Raw genomic sequence first — 27,718 nt, 5'->3', positions numbered from 1 at the left:
TTCAATCATCACCTTTACCAGAGGCGTATAGAGCTCTTGCCCACCACGCGGCAGCGTCTCAAGGCAGATGGTTTGGGTTTCCTGGTTTGTACAATCGAGGATATGGAGGTCAGGGGTGGGGAGCCCCGAGAGCACAGAAATAAAAATCCCAGTCTCTGCCCCTCTGAGAGCAGGGAGCAGACATAAAAAAAAATCACAGGTTTTGGGTCTCACCTGGTGCTGAGCCAGCTAGGCTCCTGCTGCCCAGAGCCTCAGCACCATCTGCTCCTGGCTGGCCTGGCCCAGTGCCCAAGTGCCTCTGAGCAACAGGGAGACATGCCGCTCAGAGCAGGCAAAGAGGTCAGGCCTCCAAGGCTGTGGAGCTGCCCCCACTGGCCCTTGCATGCACAGGCTGCAGGGATCAACGCAGCAGTTGGCAGCATTTGCTTCTAGGCTCAGCCCGGAGATGGGGACCAATGCTGTTCCTGCGGGGCTGCCTGCTCCCTTCTCAGACAGGCAGGGGTGCTGCCCAGCTGGTCATGCTACCAACCTGGGGCACTGCTGGGTCATTGATGGTGAAGCCTGTCAGGGCCTCAGCTTCCTGTGCCTCAAAGCGGCCAATGCACCAGGGCTTGTCCTGAAACCCTCTCCTCCCCACGCCAGCCAGACAAGGCTCTTCCCCAGAGCTGGACTGACCCCTCTGCTGACCTCAGTCCCTCCTGCTCCCTTGCCCTGCCAGGGTGAGCCCTGGGGTGGCAGAGGGCAGGGCCTGCTGCTGCTCTCACACACACACTGGCACACACACACACGCACACAGTCCCTGCTCCGAGTACAGCCAGTGCTCAGACAAAGCCTGCTTAAGCCTGGTTGGACCTGCCAGTTCTCTGAAGAGAGCTGGGCTCCTGCATCCGCTCTGAGGTCCCCAGCTGTGCCCAGGCCCCGTTTCCCCTCTCTGCTTGCTTAGGCCCACTCAGGGCAGGCAGCCCCCCCGGGCCTGCCTCTGGCTGCTCTAGCTGTGAGCTAGCTTTCCTTTCCCCGGGGTCTGCTGGCAATGGTCCCCTCCCAAGCCAGTCTCAGTGGCACTTAGCCAGTGGTGGAGCCTGCCATGTAAACAGGAGCACGTGTGGGCAACAAACCTGGCAGAGGCGCTTGTCCAGCCCCAGTGCCTGTCGCCTTCCAGATCCTCCTCCAAAGTGCTTTGATTCGATGCGGTCCTCGGTGCAGGAGGATGGGGCTGCTCCTCCACAATGTGCGAGAGTGAACCCCGAGCCAGGGTGCCGTCTCCTGACTACGCCGCCCTGACCAGGGTCCTTGTGCCAGCTGCTCTGGTCAGTCTCTGCCAGCGAGTGGTGCCAGGCTCTTGCTGGCAAACCCACTGCACGGGAGTGGCAAGCCCGGGGCGGGACTTAGTCCATACAAAAATGCAAAATAAAGCTGTGTTATTTAAGAAAGTAAAACCAACACCAGTTTTGCATAAGTATCGTCAAGGCCATTGGAGGCTAAGGCTGTTTGCTGCTTTTTATTGAGTCCGTCGCCAGCTCCACACACATCCTTTGACCTGTCCAGGTCCCTGAGAGAGATTTGCGCTCCTGTCTGTTGGGGCACCAGGGCTGCAGCGTCGTCCTTCATGCCGTCTCCTCCCTTCTGTCTGTGGGGAAAGGAAGAGGTTCCTGTTGGAGACTTGGCCATACTCGGCAGGGGGAGATGGACACGGGCTCTGAAAGTCTGTCCTTTGCCTTTGGGTAGTGAACCTATCACTGAAGCCTCCAAGCTCATCTGCCCCTCATGCTGTCGGTTGTGCACAGCATGTTTCCTGTGCCCAATTCAGCTGATGCAACCTAGCTAAAACAACTATGCCAGACTGAATCCACCTGATCCTGGAGGCTCAGCAGATCTAGACTAGCCACTGCTTGGGTGGGAGACCACCTCGGACTGCCTGGTGCCTGAGATCCAAGCCAAGGAGCAGTGGGCAAACCCCTGGGGAGGAGCAGACTCCAGAAAACAAATGAGGCTGTTGCCCAGCTGGCAGACAGGAACTGAATGAAAAACAGCCCTAGCCTTGGAGGCTTTAGCTCAAGCCACAGCAGGCTGTGATTTTTGCTCAGGAGGTCTTTTGTGTGTGGGTCAAGATGGCAGCTCTCACCCTGACACTGCTGCCTTCTGGAGCTGAAGAGCCCCTGAGCCAGTGCAGACGGGGCTTATGCCTGTCCACCAGCTGCAGGGTAATGCCCAGAGAGGCAGAGGTGCCCCTACCCCCAACACCTGCTCTGAGCAGCTCTGAAATGGGCTGTTGGTTAGCCTCCCATTCCTTATGCTGTCCTCATGGGCACATGGATGGGGTACCAGGCAGCCCAGGAGCAAGGTGTGAAATGACTTCCCTGTGGACCACAGGCAGATCTCCAGGGCATCAGCCAACCTGCTTCCCTCCCCTTCAGGCAGCGCTGGAAGCTCCAACAGATTTGGAGGGGGAGACTGGGCTGCCTCCGCTGGGCCTGGGTGCTGGCTCTCTGGCAGCTGAAAGGGAGGCCTTGGGGCTGTGGGACAGGCATGCGTCCTTCCCCCCTGCCTGGGGCTGGGCTGTCTCTGGAGCTGCTCCTTGCCCCTAGGCTGAGCCAGCGTAGCCCTGAACGCTGGGCTGCCCCTGCCGACTCCTCACTTTGGTCCACAAAATGTCTGGGGACTGAAGTGGGACTTCGGCTAAACGGAGGCAGCAAGGTCCAAGCTGCTGCTGGGAAACCTCCACCCAGCTCCCAGCCCTGGGGGCTCTGAGTTCCTCCAACACTGCACGTTGCAGCCCCGACTCTGGGCACGTGAAGGAGCACCTCAGTTCTGACACGGCTGAGTCTACAGCCAACCCCAGTGCTAAAGAAGAACAGAAGAACTGCCGTTTGCTGGGCTGGACCATACGTCCATCTTGCCCAGTCTCCTGTGCCACCATGGCAGGGAGCGGACACTGAAAGGGAGAGTGAACTGGCTACGACCAAGGTTTCCCACTGTTCCTCTCTCGCTGGCAGCCTCCAGCATTTAAGGTCTAGGACATTCGGATTCAGAGGCCGTCTCTCGAACTCCCATGCTCAATAGCGAGTGACGCTCCCTTCCTCCAAACGTGTCCAATCCCTTTGTTAGACTCTCAGCTTCCACCGCCTCTAATGACCATGGAGTTCCACACTTTAATGACAGGCTGTGTGAATTTCTTTTGCTTGTTTTAACCTTACTACCTACTAGTTTCATTTTATGACCCCTAGTTCTGCCACCTGACCTGGCCCAGGGAGTGAAGGGAAGGAACTGGCTGAAAGCTGAGATGGTCTTTGGGGCTGAGACATGCAGAAACGGCGCCAGGCCCTTGTTCTGGGATGGCCGGGATCCCCTGCGGTGGGACCCAGACATGGGCAGAAGGCACTTGCCAGTGAAAGCTGCTCAATGCACAGGGGCAGGACGCAGTGCTGCAGGCTGGGGACAGGGCCCTGTGGGAGCTGGGCGTCAGGCGGGGGTGCACCAGCAGAGCCATGGGTCTGCTTTCTGCCCACCTACCCCAGCCCCTTCCCGCCCTCAGTACCTTGTGCTGGGGGATTCTGCGATGGCGTCTCTGGGCCAGCCAGGTGCCCGGCTCTGCTGCTCTCTGCTGGGAGAGCCATGTTCCCCGACCGCTCACTCTTAGTCCTGTTTTCTTCCGCTGACAAAGCTGTGGCTTTACTGTCTGGCAGGGGTGAGCTCAGCGCCTCCGCTCCCTGCGGCTTGGGACTCGCAGGCGACTTGGGCTGCGCTGTGCCCAGGGAAGGCTTCCTGGCTACTGGAGGTGGGATCTTGCTGGGCTTCCTCTGTGCTTGTGTCTTGCCAGGGGCTGCCTGGCATGGCTGGGTTGGCGCCGGGGCTGAGGAGCGCTGTCCAGAGAGATTCATCAGCTCAGCGACCAAGTTCCTCTTGAGGTCGGCCTGTGCGTCCGGGCTAGAGGGGGTCTCGATGACCAGCTTCTTGGAGCTCTTGGCAAAGATGAAGCTGGCCGTGGAGGCAGGCGACTTGTGGAGGGGGGATACCTGGCCATCCTTGGCATCCCCTGCAAGGGCCTCTGGGCCAGCAGCCACGGGGCCCGGGAGAGTCAACTTATTGCCACGGGCTGGCTGGGAGGATGCAGGTCCCGGCGCCTCCCTGGAAGACAAGGTGGAAGCCTTGAGACGTACGGCATTGTGGAGCTGGTTCAAAGGCACGGTGTCTTTGGAAGGAGCAGGCTGCCGCATGGACAGGGCCCTGCGGATGGGCTTCTGGGGCACAGGCTGGGCCTGCCTCACCTCGCCATTGGCACCCAACCCAGCCTGGCCAGGGGGCTGGTTGCTGGGGTCTGTGGCAGCATGGGGATCCACGCTGACCGAGCGCAGACGCACCATCTGCAGCAGGGAGGGCGTGACGATGGGCAGGTTGGCATCCTCCTTTGGCATGGGGCTGCTCTTGGTCCGACACGCAGGCTCCTTCTTGGGATCCAGCCGGGAGCCATTCACTGTCTTCTTAAGGCTTGCTTGAGGCTGGAGACCAGTGGGCAGAGCAGGGGGGGCTGGAGCTGCTGGTGGGGGAGGTGGAGCTTTTGCCCCCACCGGCTTGGGCTGGCTAGGCTGGGAGCCCGGCGGGGCAGCAGGGCCAGGCGTTGAGGCAGGAGGCGACTCCATGGTGGGAGATGGCAGTGCTGCCCCAGTCGACGTGCCCTCCTGCTGGATCCTGGAGGACACTGTGGCCAAGAAGGAGACCGAGGTTGCCCCTTGGCTGCCCTGCAGGGGTGCTGCTTTTGTGCCACTTGGCTGCTCCATGGCCGCGGGCTCCAGACGGGCTTCTGCAGCATCAGTGACAGGGAGATGCTCCGGCGGGGCCAGGGTGGAGAAACAGGCTTCGTCTGGTGGGGGGAAGTCTGCCATGGACAGGTCCTGCTCATCCAGGGCTGGTGGGGGTGGCGGGGGCCACAGAGCGTCCGGCAGGGTCTCCGGGGCAGTCTCTGAGCGGGGACCCTCTGGGCTCGATTCAGCCTTTTTCGCCGGCGGTGGCGGAGGGTGGTAGGAAGGGGGAGGAGATGGAGGGGGTGACTTGGTATCAGGCTTGGGGAGTGCCGAGGGCACCTGCTCTGCTGCTCTCGAGGCTCGCGTCTCCCGTGGGAGGGGAGAAGAGGTGGTGGGGCTGGTGAAGGGAGCTGCCTGCTGGGGCTTGGTGGGAGGGGGGGAGAAGGGGGCCGGCACCTTGGGGTGAGGAGGGATAATAAACTTCTCCATTCTGCTCTGCAGGGAGGGGATGGAGCCAGCAGGGCCTGGGCCAGCGGGGGGTGGTGGTGCCATCTCGGCGGGGGCTGGGTCCGAGGCCGAGGAGGACAGGGACGTCAGGGACGAGGACATGGACAGCGCGGGAGACTTGAGGGAGCAGACCCTCTCCGGCTTCTTTGGCTGTGGCCGCCTGGCGTTGGGGGAGGCGGCGTGAGGGCTGAGCCCCTTGCTGGGGAGCGTGGGGGTGCCGCTCTGGCTCGAGTACCCACTGGAGGGGGACATGGTGCGGTCAAAGCCGTCAGGGGAGCTGCGCTTCGGCACAGCCTGTGACTCCCTCAGCACCAGGACCGTGCCTTCCCCCCTGCCCTGCGGCCTCTCCCCCAGCACCGGGCTGCACCGCGAGATGTCGGGCGAGCTGGCGTCGGCCGAATAGGCCAGGCTGTCAGAGCGGATGCTGCTGGTCTCACTCAGCGAGGACGGGGAGAAGACCTCATCCTCGCCTGCGAGGCTCCGGCTGCCCAGGCGCAGCGTCCAGGGTGCACCGCTCTCGTGCTGAGGCCTGCGCTCTGGCTTGGGTGGCAAGCCCAGCACCTTCTGCTCCCTGCCAGCCGCCTCCTTCTCTTGGGCCTTCTGGAGCAGGGAGTGGGTCCTCCGGGGAGGTGCCGGGGGTTTCTTCATCTTCCTGAGGGAGACGCTGCGCACCGAGGAGCGGTCACTCCGCAGGCTGGCGGTGTCCGAGCCGTCCGCCACACTGCCGGTGCTGTAGGCAGGTGAGGCCCGGCCGCTGCTGCCCCCAGCGCTCCGCAGCCCCACCATCAGGAGGCCACGGGAGGTGGGCACAGGGGTGGACTTGGAGCTGGCACCGACATGGTTCACAGCGCTGTTGACACTGAGTTGATCCGTGTCCAACTTGCCCGCTGGCTCCGCCTCGCCATGCGGCCCAGCCTCCACCTTCCTGCTGCCAGAACCGCCGTGGGAGGAGATGGTGGAGCTGTTGGACACGATGGTCTCCGTGGACTGGGAGTGGCTCCAGTTGTCGCTGGAGGAGGAGGGCTCCCGGCTGCGGCAGCTGCTCTCGGAGAAGCGGGTAAGGGAGCGGACCGAGGCAGGGCTGGAGGCCAGGCTGCAGCGGCTCAGCGTCCGCACGCTGGTGCGCGTCAGGGCGACGACATCCACCATGGGGGGCAGGATGGCGTTGGGGATGATCTTGGACAGGTAGGTGCCTTGCGGAGAGATGGACATGACGGGGCGCAGCAGCTCGGGGGAGCCGGCGTGGGTGGTCATTCCTGGCACCGCCAGCGACTTCGGCCTCACCATGGGGGACAGCTTGGCTGCCGTCTTCCTCCCCAGCAGCGTGTCATCGTAGTACATCCGCTCGATGTGCTTCTGGAGGGCCGCCTCTGCCTCCGCCTCTTCCAGTGCCCGCAGGGACACGTGGGCACCACCTTCAGGTGCCGGCCGCTCTTGAAGCTTCCCGTCAACAGTTGGGATGCGGATGGCCTCGCCGCCATTCACCAGGATCTGGGGGGCCGTGCCCAGGGGACTGCTGCCCCGACCCACCTGCCCGAGGCCATCCCGGGGGGCGATGCTGCTGGGACGCACCTTTGGCTCATGGCCATTCCTCAGACCTGAGGGGAAGGAAGGAGCAAAGCCCCTATGTGGTGATACAGATACAGAGGGGCAGGCAGAGCCAGTGGGCTGGGCAGGGCTCAGCTCTTGGCCCCACAGGCTGCGCTGCTACCGGGAGGCGGCAGAGCCTCGCCTGCAGCCTGGGGCTGGGTTCTCCGCAGGGAGGGAGCTTTGTCCCCTCGGGAAGGGAGCTGCTCCAGGCGGTGCGGCCCATTCCCCTGCCCCCACTTACCGAGCTCCTTCTGGACATGGTGGGGGATGCCCAGCACGGTCGTCCTCCTCTCCTTCCTCCTCTTCCCGGCCTTCTCCGAGGACTTTGGAAAGGAGTCATGAGGCCGGAAGGTGGAACCTGGAATGCAACCAGAGTCAAATAAGGTCCCGAGCGTGTGAGCAGGGACAAGCCAGGGGGCATGGTCCACCCAGGACAGACGTCACCCTCCCCCCTGCCGTGGCGCTGGCCTTGCACCATCCTGGCTCCTGCCTGAGGGCAGAGGCCAGCCGGATGCGGGGGAGCTAGGCTCACGAGGCCCAGAGGGCTGCGTGCTCTGACTCTTTCTTTCCGTCCTTGTTTATCTGTTGGATTCCCAGTTTTCCTGCCGTGAACCAAAGACCCACCCCATAGGTGGGGGGCAGGGGGGACAGGGCTAGGGTCTGAGTGACTCTGAGGGTAACAAATGAAACAACAGAGAAGGGAGCAAGGCCAAGGGGCTGAAGAAAGGGTTGGGGGGAGGCACTGACCGTGCCCATGGCTCTTCCAAGGTACCTGAGATAAGGGCCCAGAGTTAGGCCCCTTAGCCACAGGGCACCTCAGATTGGTTGACCCTCCTGCTGGTGCCGTGCATGGCCTGTTTTGCTAAGAAAGCTGGGGGAAGCAAGCGAGGTCTCCTGACCTAATGGGGAGAGATGGAGACAAAGCCTGGCAAGGCATGACTACGGTCCCCTGGCCGCTCCTGCAACGGGTGCAGTCCTAAAGCCAGCAGCAGCCTCTGTCCCCACTGGAATCCCTCTAATCTTTGTGGCCCCGAGCCCCCATCCCCACCTGTCCGGCCCACAGCCCTCAGCTGGACTGTGCTGGTCCGAGCTGCCAGATCAACCCCACTCTCCTGCCCAGCCATGGTACCTTTCCGCTGGATCATCTCGGAGCGGACAGAGAGGGCATCCTCCGAGGCGCTGTCTGTCATGCATGACTGTGTCTGGCTGCAGAACGAGAGCTCATCGTCGTCCATGGACATGTGGGAAGACTGCCAGGGGGAACGTGGGTTCAGAGGGGGCCTGGGCTGGAGCAGATGAGCCGCTTCCTTCCCCTGGCAAGCAGCCTCCATGCCCCTTGCTCCTAGATGGGCCCCTCATCTGCTGGAAACCAGCTCACAGTGGGGCACTCCCCTACAGCCAAGCGTGCTGGGTCAGCCCTTGCAAGCAGACAGACCCCTCTCTCTGCGAAGCTGGACAGGAGAGTCCAGACGGGAGCTAGGGACTGTCCAGAGGGAGCAGCCCTGTCCTCCCCTGACAGGACGCCAGAGGGCACCACTCGCTGCACAGCTGGGCCAGACTGGCGCAATGTGGAGTCCAGACCCCCCTCGCAGCCCAGCCACAGTTCCTGCATGGCCTGGAGATGATCCAGGCACTGGGGACCCCAGTCCCAGGAGGGTGCCCGTGTGCACACCAGCCTCTCACCAGCAACATCAGCCCTGCAACCCTGCTCTCCCAGGGCCATTCAGGCTCAAACAAACCATACCGCTAAACCATGCAGTGCCGAGAAGCCCCCGTCAGGCCCCTCTCTCAGCGCCTGGCCGTCCACCTCGGCTCTGAGCCCCCGCACTTCCTTCCCAGGGCTGCTACCCTCAGCCAGCCACTCATTCAGGCCCCACCCAGCTGCTGAGACCTCTGTCAGCGCCTGCCCACGGGACTCCCAGGCCTGCACAGCCACAGGGACAACAGCGTCCAGGTGGCTCGCTGCCCAGGGCTGCCTGCATCCCCATGCTGGGGCGTGACCACCCTGAGTATCCACTTACCTGGATGCTGTTGGTATCTCCATGGTCCCAAGTGCCTTTGGTTTGCTTCTGTTTTTCTAGAAAAGCAACAAAAGGCAAAAATCCTTTAGGGGAGTGGCTGCGAGAGGCCGCCTAGGCTGGAGCAGGGCAGCACTCAGCAGAGCAGAGCTGGGGGCAGCAGCCAGCCACCCTGCGTGCCACCAGCTGGCAGGTGTCCTTTCCAAAATGAGCTGTGAGCCCTCAGGGATGCTATCCCCTGGGATCGATAGGCCCTCCCCCAGTGCTGCCTGCGTCTGCCGGCCCCCAGGCACTGGACTCTGACCAGCCACAGCAAGAGTGCACCCGCCCACAGCCGGGTCTGGGACGGGGAGAGGTTGCTGTGCAGCTGCAGGCTGGTGGCACTTCCACACCAGACTCAGCAAGGGAACTGGTGGGGAGTGTAAGCGGCTCTGCCCGTCACCTGCTCCACATCATCTCCAGCCTGCCAGCCCCTTGGGATGCTTCCCCTGGACGCATGTCCAGGGAGGCAAGCAGGGGCAGGAGGCCCTATCTGTTCCAACCCCCTGCCCGGTGGGTCAACTTGTGGAGCCCCTACTCCCACCCGCCACCTCCCCAGAGAGCAGGGAGGTGGCACAAAGCAAGAAACCACTGCAGGGCAGCATGGGGCAGAGGCTGCTCACAGGCTGCAGGGGAGAGGGTACAACGAACGAGGCAGCGATGCCCCTGCAAAGGAAATGCCCCGACAGGCGGGGGGGGGTTGCAGAGTGTTGCAGGATGGGGATGGGCAAGCAGGCCCCCTGCTGTGGCACAGACCTTGATGCTGCAGGGACTTGAGCCCCGCCTGAGCCTGGTTGTGAAGCTCCTCCAAGTGCGGTGGGCGGCTGCTGGGGAAGAAGACGTTGTCGGGGCCCTCGTCCCTCGTCCGGTACTGCACGCTCAGCCGCTTGTCATTCTCAGCCTTGGCAGCCCCTGGGAAAAAGAGGGAGAGTCAGCCCAGCGCCCCACAGCGAGGGGCAGCTCCAGCCTGAGGCCCCACTCGAGGCTCATCTGCACAGCTCCTCTCCCGCTCCCGCCTGCTTGGGATGGGGAGAGGCCTGGTACCCTTTGGCCACCCAAGCCTCAATGCAACACTGAACTGCTCTTGGCACCAGCATGTGGGAATGTCCCTTGGCTGGCCGACTGCTCAGCTGGGGGGCACCACGGGGCTGGGCAAGGGGGCAGGGAGCAAGGGGCCTGGACAGGAGCCAGTCTGCAACCGGGGACAGCAGAGGCCACAAGGACCTTGCGGAGAGGCAGCAGCTGGAGCCCAGGTGCCCACTCCCCCATCACGGGGTACTGCGCTCCGCACACTCTACACCCGTCCTGCCCCTGCCAGCCTGAGATGCCCACAACTCCTGCTGCACATGGGTGCAGCAGAGCAGAGCGCAGCCCTGCACTCCTGGCACCCTGCTGCAGGCACCCCATTGCGTCGGGCTGCACCATCTCACGCCCCAGGGACATGGGGAACACGGCCCAGGGGAGAACCAGTGCATTGCCTGCTTGGAGAATAGGAAATGAAGCCCCCACTCCACTCCCCCAGCACTGGGCGAAGGCCCACTGTCCCTCCGGGCTGTGCAGACCTTACAAGCCCAGCTGAACTCAGCACAGCGGGAGGTGGCAGACTGCCTCTTGGTCTGGGAGGCAGCCTTGGGAGCAGTCCCTGTGACCTCCCCCTCCCAGGGGGGCTGCGCCCAGAGCCCGAGGCAGGGAGCCCAGAAATCCAGCCGAGGCACCACATGCTTCTACCCCATGGCTAGAGCCAAAGGGAGGGCAGGGAGCTGGGTCCTGTTACTCAGCGCACTGCACCTGCAGCAACTGCAGGCAAACCCTGGCCTGGACTCCTGGTCCTGCCCGCAGCTGCGCCAGGGCTCTGCTCCCGTCCCTCCTCTCCACCCCCTTCCTCCCTGCTCCAGGCAGGGGTCGGCTCAGACGCTGCATAGCCTGGGTCAGAGCAGAAAACGTGCACCAGGCTGGCAGGGTGGGGCAGGGGCAAGCCTGAACAGGGCTGAGTATGTATGTGGGGAGGCAGGATTCCCCAGGACCGAGCACGCGTGCGCAAACAGGGAGGGGTGAAGGATCCTGCCCAACCTGTGCAAACTGTGCATTTAAACATGCTGCAAGAAGAATCAGATCAGGAGCAAGGAGAGGCCTCCTGCCCGACGCCCTCCCCCTGCTCCAGCGTCCCCGACCTGTTCCCTGCAGGCCCATCTCCCATGGGCACGGCTCGGGAGGACGCTCGGCAGGACGCAGGCGCTAGCTGGGCGTGTGCAGGGCTCCCGCCTGGCCGTATCCATTACATGGGCGCCTTTCACAGGCAGCTCCGCTTGCAGCCCGCGCTGGCCAGGGTGACCCACCCTCTTCCCCCGAGCCACGGGGCCGGCTCGGCTCCATTTGGAAGCAGATCCTGTGCCTTTAAACGTGAATGCACTGAACAAGCGAGAGCTCCCCAGGGCGTATCGCATGACTGATACCAGAACGATCTGTGCACCTTGCACGCCACCCAAACACCGCTTAAAGGGACAGGCCTCGCCCGCCAAGGCCGGCAGGCAGTGGGGCCTGGGCGCCAGCCTCCCCCCAGACAGCTGGAGCTGCAGGAGCAGGGGGACAAAGCCAAAGGGAGTGGAGGGCACCCCATGCCTTTAAGCCCATCCCCAATAACAGCAGCCCCGAGCCAAGGTGCCCAAGACCGCAGTGATAAACAGCAGAGCTCTCCCTGATCACCATGCCACATAGGCCAGTTCAGGCTCCCAGCTCCCCTCCATGCCATGGGGCAGGCTCAGCCTGGAACAAGCTAGCAGCACAGGGCAGGAACACCAGGCACCTTTGGGTGGCATCAAAGCTGTGTGTCATGGGCCCTACAGGGCTGGGGACAGAGGGAGATTTTCCTGGCAGCAGCAAGAGCCTGAGGGTAGATGCCGGCTCTGTCCCTGCCGCCTCTGGGGAGGTCTGCATGGGCTGCGGGGATCAGTGTGGGAGGCCAAACTCCACAGACTGATTACAAGACGACTCTCCCACATCACAGATGGGGAAACCGAGGCTCAGCAGGAAGTGACTCGCTGGCATCACAGTGTGTCCATGCAGGGGAGGGCCCAGTCCCCTGCGCTGGCTGCTGCATGCTAACCCTGCTTGGCTTGGAGATGTTGTAGCAGCACAACCACGCCAGCGCAAGGGGCACTGTACAGCAGTGCGAGCCCCAGGGTGGGTGCAATGAGCTGGGGTAACATAGCTCCAGCCCCTGGCAGCCCTCCCCGTACGTTACCCCAGCTTGTTCAGCCTCGGACAAGCAGAGCTGCACCCCCACCGCGGAGCTCGTCTTGCATCGCATGAAGGCTGTGCCAGGACAGCTACAGCGGCTCAGCGCATGTGCAGACGAGGCCCTGGGTATCCCTGCTGGACCCCGGCTGCCATCCCTCCTCCCCGCTGACCAGCTGCAAGGAAGAAGCAGGGCCCTAAGGGTGCCATAAGCAGGCTTCTATCAGCCCCTCCAGGGCCTGGGAGTTGACAGAGGAGGAAAGGAGTTGATGTCAGCACCAGCAGCTGGGAGCAATGAGTGATCAGGCTGGGGGACCTCGCTGGCACCCACACTCAGCACGAATCCCCGCTTCCCAGCCCTGAGCAAACTGCGCCCACGGTCCTGCTCCTTCAGCCTGGCAGCTCCTTCCCGAGCTCTGGGTGCTTCTCTCCAGGCCCAGCTTTCACCCCAGCGTGGTTCAAAGGGAGATCCCCATTGCCCTTTGTGCTTGCACAGCACGTCAGGCCTTCGACCACTCTCCAATCCAACCCCCAGGGGGAAGGGGGCAGTCCCCTGGGCACAGAGAGGGCCAGGACTTCACAGCCACCCCCCCAGGGACAGGTACTTTAGTCAATAACCATAACATGGGGACAGCCGGCGGCAGACAGCCATGGCTTGTGATGTGCCAGAAATCAGGCTGCTGACCCTATGAGCTTGATGTAAGGTCACACAGCCAGAGGCAGGACAGGAGTCTGGACTGGTTCACAGCCCATAGTCTTCAACCCACTTCTCTCCTAAGTGTGCTGAAGCCCTCCAGATGCTGACTCAAGGCCCCTCTGGGCTCTTGGCTCCGTGGCGAATCAATATGGCACAGAGAGGTTTTTAAGTGCTGCTAATGCTGTGGAGGTTTCCTCCCTGCCACCCAGACAAGCCAGCGGCTGCAGTCCCCAAGACCAAGCAGCTCCCGGCATCTTGGTCAGGGAATCAGACAGCACTGGCGGGGGCTGGTGACAGCAGGGGAGGGTGGTAAGCACACCGGGGTGGGGAGGTGGGAGCCTGCAGTAAAGCAAGAAAATAAACCAGGCTCCCTCCTCCCACCTGGGCATTCACACCCCTCTGATCGCACCTCCGGTGAGGCCCTCACAAGCCATGAATTAACCCAGCCACGGCACTAGGGGCAGGGGAACCATAAACCCATTTCCCAGCTGTGGAAACTGAGGCACACCAGAATGTTACCAGGAGTGCTCTGGAGATGGGAGAGGCAGCAGCTCTCCTTGCTCACAGCCACCTATGCTGTTAGGTCACACACCCTCCCCCAGCCTGGTGAAGCCATAGCTGTCCCCACAGGGGTCCCTGGTTTGCCATCGCCCATCAGTCACCACCAAACAGCTGCTCAGCAGCTGGAGGCTCCCACAGGCAGCTCTCACCAGCTGCCCCAGCCCCCTGTTCTGTGCTACAGGACCTGTCCGGAGAGGCTCACGGCTCTCAGGTCAGGGGGAGGCAAATAGTTCCCCTCCCGGGGGGTATCTCCGGCCAGCCCGAGCTTAGCTCAGCTCAGCTCAGCTCATCCCCCAGCCCTGCTGCAGTGGAGAGAATAACACTTTGTGGTGGGGAAGGGAGGGGAAGCAGCTGGCAGAGGCTGCAGCACCACTGCAGACGTGGATACCACCCATCTTCCTGGGGTCTGCAGAGCGAGCCACCAGTCCGAGGCTGCAGGCAAGGAGCCCCCGAGCACTGGAGCAGCCCCCACCTGCCCCCAGACCTCCCTCCGGCATTCGCACCCGGCTTAAAAAGCAGGCTGCTGAACGGCTGCAGCACCCAGCACCACACAATAGGGAAGGGACACAGGACAATGGAGAGGATTCCACCCTGCTAAGCCGCATAGAAAGAGGGATTGTCTTCCCTGGTCAGCGAGCCAACCCCGAGCGTCCCAGCCGTGCTGGGCCCAAGCCCGCAGCCCCGGGAGACCTGGCTGATGGGAGACGCACGCACGCAGGCTTCATCCACAATGCCCTCTGCTCCCAAAACGAGACCACAAAGACGCCAGGCTCCCACCCAGCTGCTCGCTGCTGCCATGTCAAGCGAATCTCAGCCTACTCCGCTACCCTGCCTCCGCCAGGCAAGCAGCAGCTGTGATTTATTCCATTAACTTCCTAACGAGCGAGGCTGGTGCCAGGGTGACCTTTTCCTGCCCAACCCTGCAAGGCAGGAACCAGAGCTGGGGTCCTCTGCACGCCAAGCAGCCAGCTCCAGCCATGCCCCCAGCAGCCGGTGGGAGTCCCGATGGCGTGGGGGCCAGGCGCGCTTGGAGATCTCTGGCAACAGAGGTTGTTTAAGGACGCCTGCACTCACCTTTCTTCTTAAAGAGAGCTAGGAGCGAGGGGAGGTTCCTCCCAAGGAAAACCACCATCCCTGCAGTGGGGGGAGCTCCCCTGGAGAGTCCTGCCTGGGGGCCAGCCGGGGCTGCCCTAGAGCACAGAGACCGCTGCCTTTCTCCAGCTGCCTGCCAGCATTCAGGATCCCGAGCACCTTCTGCTGCCTCTCGCTTTCCCACTCATCTGTGGCTTGCGTCCTGGCAGGAGGATGCACAGACCCAGGCGCGCAGCGCGGCTGCCGGCACCGCGGCAGCGAAGAGGGAGAGCAGGGCGGAGGACTGTGAACTCAAGGGCAGAGAGGGAGGCGGAGGCGGGGGTCTCTGCCTCTCGGTGGAGGCCGGGAGGGGAGCGCCTGCCAGCCCCCAGCTGTTTCACCAGAACTGCTCATTCACAGCAAAAGAAAAGCAGCCCCTCCTCTGCCCTCCTCCCTCCCCTCCCACCAGGCCCTGGGGCTGCCCCAGGCACAGCTGCTACATCCAGAGCACCATGGGGCTGGCAGGCCATGCCCAGCCCCACCTTACCCCGCTCCACAGCAGCGCCATCCAGAGATCGGACTCCTAAGCAGCGGGGCAGAGCGGGGCAGCCCCAAGGGCACAATCCTGCCCTCGCCCCCGGTCAGCCCCTCTCCCTGGGAATCCCTGCAGACCCGTCTGCTCCAGGCACTAGCAGCTGGTAGCAGAATTTGCCACTCTGGTGCCCACGGCAGCAAAGGTCTTCCCACGGCTAAGACGCTGGCCTGCCTGTGGGGTCGAAAGCCAAGAGAGCCCTGGGTGGGGAGGGAGCCAGGGAATCACGGACGGCCCCCCCCACCCTTATTCCTGCTCCCTTTGGGCCCCAAGGTAATGCCCTGGACAAGTCGTTGGCACCAACCTGTGTCTCTTCATGCACGTGGCTCTGTGAGGGTCAGCCAGGTCTGGGAAACGTGGCCTCTGAGGGCAGTCGGGGAGAGGAGAAGACCGAGGGGGGGATTTGATCACTCCCCTGGGGATGGGACCAGCAGCCACGGCCTTGCATTGCACCAAGAGAGACTTGGGTGGGAAAAGCCATCTCAGAGGATGGCTCGGTACCAGGACAGGTCGCAGAGCCTCCACCCTTGGACGCACAGCAGACAACCGCTGGCTGGGCTGGCCACAGCTGGCTGGGGTGAGGCACGGCCGCCTTCCCGGGGCACTAAAAGAAGTTGCAGCAAACGCGGAGAGGACGGGTGTGGCTCAAGCCTTGCGTCTCATCTTGGGAGGCAGCTCAGGCTCGGAGTGAGGAGCTTGGGATGACACAGCAGCCCTGTGGCCGAGCCGAGGCTACAACCCAGGAGTCTGTGCAGCCCTCGCCAAGGGATGCCCGCGTACCCCACCGACGTGCAAGCCCCCCAGTCTCAGCGGTGCTGGTGCCAAGATCGCTCGGGCTGAGCCCGCATCCTGGGCTGTGCTGCTCCCTCCCATCCCGCCGGGGTAACTGAGCGTCCTGCAGCCCAGGGGCAGTGCCCTCCCCTCCCCCTGCTCTGCTGGGGAGCTGAACCTCTCTCGCTCTCTTGCTGCTGAATATTCATCAGGGCTCTTGGCGAGCGGATTCCCCGGGCAGGGCAGGCCAGCGCCATCTGGCATGCGGCAGGCCTGGGCCTTTGAACAACCCCAGGAACATTGCAGGGGGTCGCCTGCAGCTGCAGCGCCGGAGACACAAGGGCCCTCCCTCACACTCCCGGCTGCCACCCCAGGCCTGCACAAAGCCCGGGGACAGCGGGCAGCTGGGACCAGCCAGCGCTGAAGGGAGGGGGTGGGAGGTGGGAAGCAGAGGGCCCCCCCCCGCTCCTTCATGTACAGCCCTGGACCCCGCCACGGGACTCCACCCCACTGCCCGCTCCGAGGCCCGGCCTGTAGAGTCCTGGCACGTGGGCGCTGCATCCCCCGGGGCACGGCCAGGCGCAGCCATCTGTGCAGGGATCGCGGGCAGATGCTCTGGGGGGATTCCTCTGCACTGCCAGATGGGACTGGTGTCTGCCCCCAGCCCAGGAACAAGAGGGGCAGCACACAAGCTGCTCCTGCCCTTGCCCCCGTACACCAATGGGGAGACTGCACCAGCCGGGAGAGCAGACCCCCCCACACACGCACCGGCTCCTTCATACGCAGGACCACCCCGTTTGCAACCTGGACTGCTCCCGAGTCCCAGAGCGCGCTCCAGCCTGTGTGATACCTCCAACGGGACAGGGGTTTCCCAGCTCCTTTGGCTACGGCTGGAAGCTCGGTACCCAAGAGGCGCAGGCAGCTTGAGGAAGCAGACAGCACCTTGCCCCTGAAATGCCAACAACCACAAGACACCACCTCCTTGCCCCACAGCTCCTCTCATAAGCTTCGCTGGAGCCGGGCAGGGTAAGAAGTGCAGCAGCGTGAGGAGGGCTGGCGGCCCCTGCACAGACACCTGCCTGGAGGGGGCTGTGGCCAGGGGGCCCGGCTGTTTCCACAATCCAGGTTGAAAGCGAGATCCTCCAAAAGGATGGGAGCAGCACTTTCTTGAAGCAGCGGATGTTGAAACAGCTGCAGCCCAGGGTATCGGCACCACACAGCACATGCCACGGTGGGCTGCCGGGGATATGCCCTGCTGCAGGAGAGCAGACCTGCTCTATCCCCAGACCCACCCTGTCTTGAAGCTGAAGCCACTGGAGCCTCCCCACTTCTGCTCAAGCTCCCAGCCCAGCAAAGCACTGGACTGCACCCACTTGAAACTGCAATGGCAGGAGACGGTCACCCATGCTGTAACCTGGGTACAGCCAATACCCTGACCCTTGTCAGCTTATCCAAGTGGCCCCTCGTGATAGCAGAGGGTCAGAAATATGGGTTTCCTCCTCATCCAAGAGCTGCCAGGGCACTCAGAGGATAGGCTGCTATTTAGCTCCCCTCTGACCTGGTGGTCACAAATGCACACACAAGTGCATGCACACACCATCTCTGGGCACAAATCTGCCAGCACACTTGATGAACATGCACCACAAGCAAGTCTTGCAGGAAGGGCTCCTGGGCCAGCCTGCTCCAAAATACCCAGCTGGGCATCCTTAGAGACCAGACCAGGAAGAAGAGCTGAAAGGAAAGCAGGCCGGGGCCTTCCCACCGCAGGCCAGGGAACGCTCTCCTTGAGCCCGTACTTCGTGCAAGCACCAAGAGCAGAGGGTGAGATGGGCTCTGGGGTTCGGCCCAGAGGGTCCCCTACTTTAAAGCAGATGCTCATGTGTGGAAAGCCTATGTCCTTAAACCAACACGGCTACAACCAACAACCTTGCAGCTCAGAGGAAGCCGGCTGTCCGTTGTGGGGCACAAGGCAAGAGAATCCCATGTCGAGCTGAGACAGAACCAGATGTTCCCAGCTGTGCACAATGCACCATCCTAGTAACAGCGGAGCAAAAGGGATGGGGGGCTGCAATCGGGACAGGGGGTTGTGGCTGAACAGCCAGGCAGAAGGGAGGATGCCAGCAGAGCTACATGGGAGGACGATCCCAGATGGGAGCGGTTGCTGGCTGGTCTGGAACAGGGGAGGGAGCTGCCAGCCCTGGCCATGCCTCAGCCAAGTAGCCCCAGGCTCTATGGCTTCCCCCCAGCCCCAGGCCCCATCTGCCTGCAAACATCCAGCTCAGCCTCCACAGCAATGCCCCAACTTGTCTTCTCCCTCTGCAAACCATCCAGGAGGCAGGGAACACCCAGCTCCCGCAGCCCCCTTCCACCACGGCTGACTCACAGGAGAGGAATGAAGAGGAGGGGCAGAGCTGGGGGTTGGCCAGAGGGAGGGGAGCTGCTGGGGCCTGGGAACGAGAGGAGAAAGCCCTCCTCTCTGCAGTGCACAGTCCGGGGGGCTCTCAGGGCCCCATACAACACCAGTGTGCCCTCCCCCAGCCCCACACCTCCTTCTCCAGTCCTAGCAGAGCCAGGCCCAGCGTAGGCTGCAAGGTGCTGAATGCCCCCCCAGCAAGCAGGAGCATGTGGGCTTCACCGGCGCCCCAGGCAGAGCCTCGCCAAGAGCCCGTCACACACACACTCTCACAGCACACTGGGGCACGAGCCAGCAAGGGCCAGATGTGCATGCATGTGGCCAGGCAATAGGCCCACATGCCGAGTGGGGAGAGCAGCTGCACCCCACCCCTAGAGCCCAGCACCCTCGCCCTCATGCAGGCTGCCCGCAGCTCAGCCCTGAGGAGGGGCAGAGTCAGCTGAGGTTTGCAAATGCTGCTCTGAGCATGGAAAGCCCCAGAGAAGTCGTCCTGTGGACACCACTTGGCGGGAGAGGTCCCAGAGCCCTTCACAGCCTGTACACATCCACCACCACCAAAATGCTCCAAGCTCTGCCTGCCAGTGCCAGCTCTCTGACTCCTAGGCATGGCAGAGGTGGCAAAGGTGGAGCCAACGCTGCAGAAGGATTAAGGTCCTGGCGCCGTGCCTCCCCCAGAGCCAGCTCCACAACCAGTCGGGTGGCTTGGGTTGTGCCAGCTGCCCAGACAGGATTCTTCCTCTGATGGGGTGCAAGGACGCTGTTTCTGTACAATGAGCCCTGGCGTGTTCACCTTTCACTTGGACGCACCGTCTCTGCCAGGGTGACCTGCTTGCCCATGGTGCCACACCTGCCCTGCCCCACAGCAGTGCCAGGGCCTCGCCCAGGGGACCTTCGCTCTTCTGCCTGCCCCGCTTCCCTTCCACGTGCGGCACATGCCTAGCTGTCTACGGCACACGCAGTGCACACCAGGGCAAGCAGCTGCTTGCAGAGGTTGCCGCAGCTCTCACTGGCATGCAGACAGAAGGGTGGAGCGGACAGCAGGCCCTCCTCAGCCCCGGGTCCTCGCAGGCCAATGGTGTGACCCAAGCAAGGCACGTAGGGCCGGGCTCTGAAAAGGCAGAGGTGCCTGCTACCTGCTGTGACCTGGGAGCGCAACACCACAGTCCCTTGCCAAATCTGGTGCCAAGGCCCATGCTTTCAGAAGCAGCTGCTGCTTTGGAGGACCTCAGCCTGAGACACCTACACCTTGTGCAGTGGTGCCAAGCGCTCTCTGCTCCCCGCAACTCCACCGGGAAGCCACGGAGGCTGTTTTAATGTTCAGCCTCTCCAGAGGGGGTAAAAGGGGTAAAAGCCTGGAAGGAACCCAAGGTTTGGCTCCAGGTTCTCCAACGCGAATCGGGATTCGGGTGATAAATGATAGTGTTTTTAAGCACTCTTCTGTTTGATGAAGGAGCTTGTCCAGCATCCAATCCCTCGTCTGGCAAGTCCCTGCATGAATTTCCATCCTCCTGGCACGCAGCAGGGCCATCTGAGGAGTGCAATAACACTGCCAGGGGCTGTGGAGAGGGTACCCCATGCAGTCACACCAACTCTTGGCAGCCCCTTCCCCACCTTGCTATTTTCCTGGCACAAAGTCCTTGCTGGGCCGAGTGAACAAGGGCCAGGAAAACACTCCTCCAGAGTCAGTCCACATGCCCATTCCTAACTGCAACAAGGATCCCACACAGAGGGGAAAATAAAGCTATTCCAAAATGCCAGGTCCCAGCCCTGGCACAAGGGGACGAACAGCCTAGCTACTCTGATTCTCTGCGTGGATCCCTCTGCACGTATGGAAAGCTACAGGCTGGTAGAGCGTAACCAGGCACAGCCGCAGAAGGGGAAGTCTCGATGCAAGTTGAAGCAGCGAATGGAACAGACCAGCAGCCCATCCAGTCCCGCCGGCTGTCTCCAGCACCAGCCTGTACCAGCTGCCCTCAGAGAAGGGAGCACACTTTGCTGCGCCATCCTAGTTCATAAGAGGGGAATCCGGCCGGCCCTAGCTGGTGATCCTTCCCGCCCAGCGCTAACCACGAGCGCCCCAATCTCAATGCACAGCAACGCCTAGCACCCTCCTCCTCTGGCTCTGAAAGCCCATTGCTAATAATGAGGGATTGAGCTGGGCAAATAGGAATGGCTCAGCCCTCATAAGCCTTGAGATGTCATTAGAAATTGTCCCCCAATTTACAGAGCGAGACAGAGACAAGCAGGGGCACAAAGATGCTGAACGACCTGCCCAAGGTCACGCAACAGGCTGCAAAGCACAGGTGTCCTACAGCCACTTGCAGGCTCCCATCACGAGGCCTCGCCACCCCGAGTCTCACTCCGCCACGTGTCTGAGCTCTGCGAGTTCATGGCACGCAGCCTGGGACCAGGCGGCAATGGGCACAAGCAGCCTTGAGCACCCCGAGGCCTCCACATGGGGGAAGCTAAGGGGCTGGTGGCAGTTCACACTCCAGCCGGGACCACGGGGCTGCAGAATGGCTATGCCAGGGCCTGGCCTAGGCCGAGGCGATGCCACAGCTGAATTCCAGATCAGGGCCCCAGGGAGGGCAGAGTCCTCTAGGGAACAACCTCTCAGACTCAGGAGCCCCCTTCCATGTTCCTCCAGCCCTGGACTGAAGACCAGCCGAGTGCGTCTGTCCCAGCACTAGCGATAACCCCAGCCCCATTCCAGTTTCACTGAATCCCCACCCCTGTGCACTGGGCCCTGTCTGCCCTCCCGAGAAAAGCTGCCTAGCAGGTTTTAAGGTAAATACAGACTCCCCCTGCCCTGGAGCCAGACCCAGGTAGGAAGGACCCAGGTAGAGGGGGGAGAGCTCAGGGGTAGGGGTGGGGAGGAGGCGGCTTGCTGACCATGATCTTGTTCAAAGCCAGACAGGGTCAGCTCAGGTCAGGGCACCGACAAACCTGAGGCATCAGGGAAAGTCAGCGAGTTGGCTGTCAGCGAGTTGGCAGGCTGAGTCCATCCTGCCTCCATGCACCAGCCCAGGGCCACAGGGCACCACGAGGCTGGAGGGACCGGCCAGGCCACGACTCCAGGAGTTTTGGAGATCCCATCCAATTTTTATTCCAGGCAAGGGTTTGCTCAGCTGGAGGCCTGGCTCCATTCCTGTTCCAGGTTCAGTTAGAGGTACTGCTCTTCGCTTCCTGTCCTAAGCTTGCAGGGGGCTGCAGGGCACTGTAAAATCACTGCTGTGCTTCCCCCTGCAGCAGCTGGCTGCTTGTAAAGCCACCTCACACACACACACACACACACAAACACAAACACACTCGGTGCGCAAGGAGGATTAATGCACTTTGCTAGGCCTGTCATAACTCGGTGACCGGATTCTCTCCTACAGCCCACGTGGGGACGGAGGCCAATTACAGGCAGCATGGCATATGTGCCTGACACGGAGGCAGCACCCTGCAGCTGACCCTTTTGTACAGGCTCTCTCCATCACGTGTGTGCTCCCCCAGCCGCTTCTCATCACGTGTGTCCTGTGCTGCATAGTCATTAAACGTGTCCCCCCAGGTCTTTGGGAAGGGACGGACTTTGCAGAGAGCAAGGTGGGGAGTTGGTTGGGTTAGAAGCACTGATGGAAAGAAGAGACAGGCAGTGCCTGCACCATGTCCTCCAGCCAGGCACCAGCCTGGTGCCCCTCTGTGCTCGGGGCATCAGGGAATGGGCTCGTTTCTGCCCACTCCTCCGCAGGGAACCAGCTGGCAGTGGGAATGAGAGCAGAGAAAACAAGTGCTGGGAACCACAGGGTCCACACAACCTTGTGACATGGAGCACTGGACACGCCGAGTGAAACGGTTACATGAAGAGTCCCTGCGCCTCCTCTCCCAAAAGGCACACCAAACTGGGTCGGATCTTCTCTTACCAAGTGGTGGCTTGTTCACACACCCGGCCCAATGCCTGGAGCTGGCCAGAGAGGATCAAAGGTTTGTGGATAAGCCGCTCAAAGTGGGAGACAACAGGAGCCAGTAGACACCTGGGTCTCCTTGACCCAGCTCAGAGCTCTGACCCAGGAGACACCACGCACTCTCTCCCAGGCTGAGGCTATGGGTGGTTACAGCCACCGTCTTCTCCAACACAACGCTCCCAGATGCTGGCATCCTGCGTGGCTCACGACAGTGTCCCAATGGTGTAGGGGTGACTCCAACTGGCCTTGGGGAACAAGTAGCTGCTGTTGACACATGGCCGTGCTCTGCTTCTGCAGAAACCTCAGGTCTAACAGGTGCCAAGGGGGAAGCAAGGTGAACCTTGGACCCTGTGCCAGTGCCTACAGGCTCTCAGATGCCAGCCGGCTTCATTTGCCATCCTGTTCCCACCGGATGGAGTTTGGCCTGGAGCCACGTTCCGCTCCCTTGAGTCAGCGAGCGCCTGGCGGGTCCATCCTGATAAGGCTGAGATAAAGAGCCGCAGTCTCCGTGGAGTTCAAGGGCGGTGACGGCCCTTCCCAAGGCAGCTCTATTTAGGGTGCAGTACAACCCAGGCTGGGACCTATCTCGGTGCCTAGTGGGCACAGCTCCTACCCAGGTACAGCCAGAGCTTCTGCATGCACAGCCTCCCGCAGGGGCTGCCCAACTCTGCTGCCCACCCTTCCCTGCCCTTGGGGGGTGCCTTTCCACCAGGGGGATCAGAGAGGGGGCAGCTGCTCCTGGAGGGAGGCACCGGATATGGCTGTAGATGCACAAGCCTCAGCTGCTTCCTCCCCAGACAGGGAAGCAGGAGCCTGCCTGGGCCCGGGCTGCCCCACACCGAGCATAGGCATGGCTCCCCTGAGCGCGCCGCAGACCTGGGCTGAGCTGCAGGTTGACGCAAGAACCAGCAAAGCAGTAGGGGAGAGACACCAGAAGGAAGCCAGTTTGCAGAAGGAAGGTCCCAAGGCAAGGACCAGCTGCTATATGTCCTGGGGACTGAATTTGGACCTTCTCTGGCAGAGCAAGCAGTGCTCAGCACCAGGCTGCAGCCCCCCTCCCGCAGCTACAGATGTGCCGCAGAGGGAGCAGACTCGGCTTGGAGCAGCTGGAGGGCCCAGCTGTGGCCGTTCAGGCACTTTTAGGGGCAAGAGAAGATGGAAATGCTGCTTCCAGCCCTGAACACACGCCGCTCCCAAAGGAATAGGAAGAGCCTGACCCAAAGATGCTGATGATGGGCATGACAGATGCAGGGCAGGTGGGGCAGCGAGGTAGATATTTAATCTCAAAGGGAAGAGCTCCTCTGACTGCTTTGGCTACTGGTCCAGCTAGCAGCGATCACTGGTCAGTCCAGGAACTGAAGCCCTAATCCATCCCCTGCCCCCAGATGAAGGGCTGTGAAGGGGGGAACTCCCTGACTCAGCACCGCCTGAGAAGGTAACACCCTGAGGACAGGGCAAGTCACCCCCTGCTCTCCTGGGACCCCCCAAACCGGCTGAATCCCAGCCCCAGAGGCTGCTCGGCCCCTGCAGCAGCTCGGCCCGCTCCCGGGCTTCCCCACGCTGCTCCCAAGCACACCCTGCCCCCCGCCTATTGATCCCTGCCGTGCGCTCAGCAAAATGCTGAAGCAACACAATGCAAATTCTTTCGCTTTGTGGCCTCCGATCGGTTGCCATGGAGCCGCGGGCAGAGAACAAACAGAACTCGCTCCATGTGTCCTCAGCACCTATTGCCCGATGCCCTTCCCTCCTCCCCTGCTTCTGCCATGCCCCTGTGCCACATCACCCGGGCCCAAGGCTGGTGGTGGGTGGGTGGAGCGCCCCCTTTCACACTTCCAGCCCAAAGCCCCTCCAGCAACAGGGATCACGGGTCTGGGAAGGCCCCCCCAGGCCTCTGTTGTTGCAGGTACCACATCCCACAGTGAACTGATCCGACTCCACCTTAAAGACTAGCCAAGCCCTCTGCTCCCCGCGGCTCCGGCTGGAACCTCCCTGCCCAAGGGCTCCAAATCTGCTTCTCATTCCCGACCTAAATTTATTCATGGCCGATTGGGCCCATTTGTTCTTGTGCCAAGGCTCGAATCGCACTCCCCCCTCCCAGGTGTTTACTGCCCTAATGCATTTGCAGAGAGCAATCCCAGCCCTGCCCAGCCCTTGCAGAGAGCAAGCATCACTGATCTGAGACCTGGGAGGAGCAGAAAGGCCTCCAAATTCATCACACAGTGCTGTCAAGTGCTGAGCCCTCTCCTCCTCCCAGCACCAGTAACCCCCCACCAGTGAACCCATTCGATCTCCTGCCTCATTCTTCGGAAATAACTCCAACCAAGCTGCCCTGCAACTCAGTGCTCTGGTCCACAGCCCAACGCCCCCATTGCTAGAGGGCCTGAGGGACTCTGTGCAGCTATTCCCTAGCATGGAGAGCTGTGCGGACACAATTTGCAAGGGAAATGGCCTGAACCTAAACCAAAGAGGGAAATTACAACCTCTCCACCAGGAGAACCATGTCCATGGGGCAAGGGGAGATGCACACGCCACACCAGCACACCCAGCAGCCCAGCCCTCACACCCTGGGGGACAGGCACAAGGGAGAAGCAGGGAAAGCCCCTGCCAGGGGAGGCAAAGCTGACGCACACAAGGAGAAGCTGCACTTCAGCTTGCTTCTGGTCTCTCTGCATAAAGGTGGCAGCCCCCCGACTAGCCCCCTTTCCCAGATAGCCCACCCTGCGGCTGGAAACACTGGTCTGGATGACCACAGGGCCCTTCTGCCAGCCTTTCCCAGGGTGTGACCCTGCATTACGAGACAGAGTGGTTTTGGGTGCCCCTCACCAGCCAGAAAGAGAGGGAGGGTGACATACAGGCCACAGGACACAGGATGAGGCTCAGCATCACGAACCAGAAATTCCTGGATTCCCATCCTGGCTCCAGCACTGACTCCCTGACTGACCCTGGGCAACTCACTTGACTGCTGCATGCCTCAGTTTCCCTACCTGCAAAATGGGGAAGGCAGCACCCATCTGCCTCCCAGGAGAGCTCATGAGGGATGGTGAGGCTATATTCAAGGTAGGCTAAGCACTGTGCTTTCCCCAGCCTGCCCCCCCTTTCACCTGCAGCTTCAAGGTCAAGTGGCAAAGGGAACTGATAACAGGACTGAGGCCTTCTCTTTGCAGGAGTGCAGGTTCACAGGGAGGGGTTTCCAAGAAGACTCCTCAGGCTTTGGTTGCTTTGGTTCATATCCATTTAACTCCAACACATAATGAATCATTCAGATAAACATTTGTTACCGGCCCAGCAGCTGCAGCCCCCCAGATGAGGAGCTCAGGCTCCTGACCCCACTGCTCCAGATAAACCAGACTTGGCATCCCAAAGAAACACACCTCCTCTCCCCCAAAAAACCCTCGTTAAGAAATCAGCCACCTGCAGTGCCCCTGCAAAACAGCCCCCTCCTTTGCAAACCCTGAGCAGGTCACCTCTGAGCTGCACCTTGTGGGGAGTTTTGCTTTGCTTTGTCACTCCCTGAGCTCATGCCAAAGGCTTTGAATCCTGTCCCAGCACCTGTTTACCTTGTGGACAGCTTGGCTCACCTGTCCCAGTCGTACCCATGACACCTGCCAACAGTCCAGGCAGCAAGAAATGCGGGAGAGAAGGGGGATGAAATCGGGGTGTCAGAGTGTGTGTGACCCTGCCATGGGCTGCCAGTGGGAGCCTCCTGTGGGGCATGCCCCCAAAACCCTGGGCTGTGAGCAGGGCACTGGTAACACACGCACACACACACACACACAGAGCTATGTGAGCACCGGGAGCCAGCGCCTGCTGCAGACGTGTTCGCTTGCGTGGGAGAAGCAGGTTCTGAACCCTTCCCCACTCCCCCGGGGCCTGGCAGGGAGAGGACCCAACCTGGGGCTTCCCAGGCAGGGCTGTGCACAGGGCCTCAGAGGAAAGCAGAGGAATGATAAGTAGACAAGAGCCTTCAGCTCCCACCTGCTGCAGCCTGTTCTCTGGCTTTCACCAGGCCAGTCTGATGCCCCGAGTGCTGGGACTCCCATGTTTCCGTGTGGAGACACTGCTGAAGCACCTGAAACTCCCTGCGCCCCGATGCTCAGGGGAATTAGGAGCAAGAAAGTGCCAATCCTAGTGCCTGGACAGGGACAAAACTACTCAAAAGAACTTACTTCCTTAGATTTTCAACCCAGCCCAGCCGCTGACTGGTGAGGGGTCTCACGGCAGGACAGGTGCCCCCTGCCCCACACACACTATGATCCCAGGGTGGGGGTGGCGGGACCCAGCCCATGCAGCTCTCCTGTCCTGCCTCTGCCATGTTTCTTACATTTGAACCTGCAGCCCCAGAGCAGCGAATGCCCTGCAGCCAGGAGACAAAAACCGGGCATTGTTCAGAGCTGAGCTTTCTGCTGCATCTCCCAGCCTCCTGCAGCAGAGGTGCCTTCTCACAATGGCACGAGGGACGAAGCACAGATCAAAGGACAGCCCACGCCTTGCCAGCCCGCTCCTGCTGTGGGCTGGGCAGACGCATGCCGGGAGCAGCCACGGGATCTAGTACCGGGGTTAACTACAGGAGAGGGAAAACTCTATACGATCCCATAGGGCACACGGACAGCCCAACTCCCCTCCAAGACATCCAGGCACTGCAAACGGCCATCAGACTTCGCAGCAACTCTTGGGTATTGACAAAAGGGAAACTGAGGCACAGAGAGAGAAAAGGCAGTGGCTTGCAGCTAGAAAGACAAGAATGGAGGAGTCCTGATAAGAACAGGATCATCTGCTCTAACCACAGACCCACCAAGCAGCTGAGAAGACAAAAACACACAGGAAACAAATTCACTGGCAGGCAACTGCACTGACAGTGCTGGAAAGCCCACGGGTCAGCACCCAGGAGGGAGCACAATGAGCACGTCACCAGCCCCAGAGCAGATTAGGATCTTTGTCAGCCCCACACTCCCAGCTCCGCCAGACTGCAAAGCTCCCAGAACAACCAGCTCCTTCCAGCCTCGGGCGGGGGAAGAAAAAGGGCTTGGACAAAAATGCAGCCCCAGGTCCGTCAGCCCAGGTACAGCCCTCCCAGACACCTGGCCCCAGGGACAAGCACAGGGACAGCAAACTTTCTGGCAAGGCGCGGGGGGCTTTTTCACGGCGCCATGCCAACACCGCCAGGTCAGGAGCCCCCTCCCCACCCCACGCCCCTACCTGTCTTCAGCTTCCCAGAGCGGCCGAAGTGCCAGAAAGACCTGGCCTTGGTGACAGGGGGGTTCCTCTTGTGGTGAGTGTTGCCCATGGTCCCGGCGGGCACAAGAAGCACGTGCCCTCCCCCTGTCCCGGGAGGAGGTGGCACAAGGCGCTACATGACTGAGCCGCGCAGGCTTCCCTGGGCCCGCTGCCAGCCGTGGAGAGCGGGTGGCTCAGCTCCGGTGTCCCATCCCTCCAGCTGCAGCCCAGCCTGCAGCCTTCCCCACGCCGAGCTCTGCCCGAGCCAGAGCCAATCGCAGCCGGTAGAGGAGGGGCCTGCAGGATCACTTGTCCGCTCTCTGCC

The 27,718-nt window shown here is 61.7% G+C and overlaps 1 protein-coding gene across 2 annotated transcripts; it reads right to left on the bottom strand.

The window, feature by feature from the left end:
• Window positions 1-27,638, bottom strand: KIAA1522 (KIAA1522 ortholog). Of its 2 annotated transcripts, none has more exons than XM_019512321.1 (7): window positions 27,376-27,638; window positions 9,650-9,805; window positions 8,858-8,913; window positions 7,966-8,086; window positions 7,078-7,194; window positions 3,536-6,844; window positions 1-1,627 (listed from the first exon to the last, which is right to left on the bottom strand). In XM_019512321.1, the coding sequence occupies exons 1-7, from the start codon at window positions 27,461-27,463 to the stop codon at window positions 1,605-1,607; spliced, it is 3,870 nt and encodes a 1,289-aa protein (XP_019367866.1). In that variant the 5' UTR covers window positions 27,464-27,638; the 3' UTR covers window positions 1-1,604. The 2 variants fall into 2 exon arrangements, with proteins under 2 accessions (XP_019367866.1, XP_019367867.1); XM_019512322.1 differs by lacking the exon at window positions 27,376-27,638 and adding an exon at window positions 14,460-14,751.
• Between the last annotated feature and the right edge of the window lie 80 nt (window positions 27,639-27,718).

Source organism: Gavialis gangeticus, unplaced genomic scaffold (assembly GCF_001723915.1).
Source record: "Gavialis gangeticus isolate Ggan-Ray unplaced genomic scaffold, GavGan_comp1, whole genome shotgun sequence".
In the NCBI taxonomy this organism is placed as follows: domain Eukaryota; kingdom Metazoa; phylum Chordata; order Crocodylia; family Gavialidae; genus Gavialis; species Gavialis gangeticus.
Note: the sequence above shows the minus strand (reverse complement) of the source record. Positions and strands in the feature narration are given on the sequence as shown.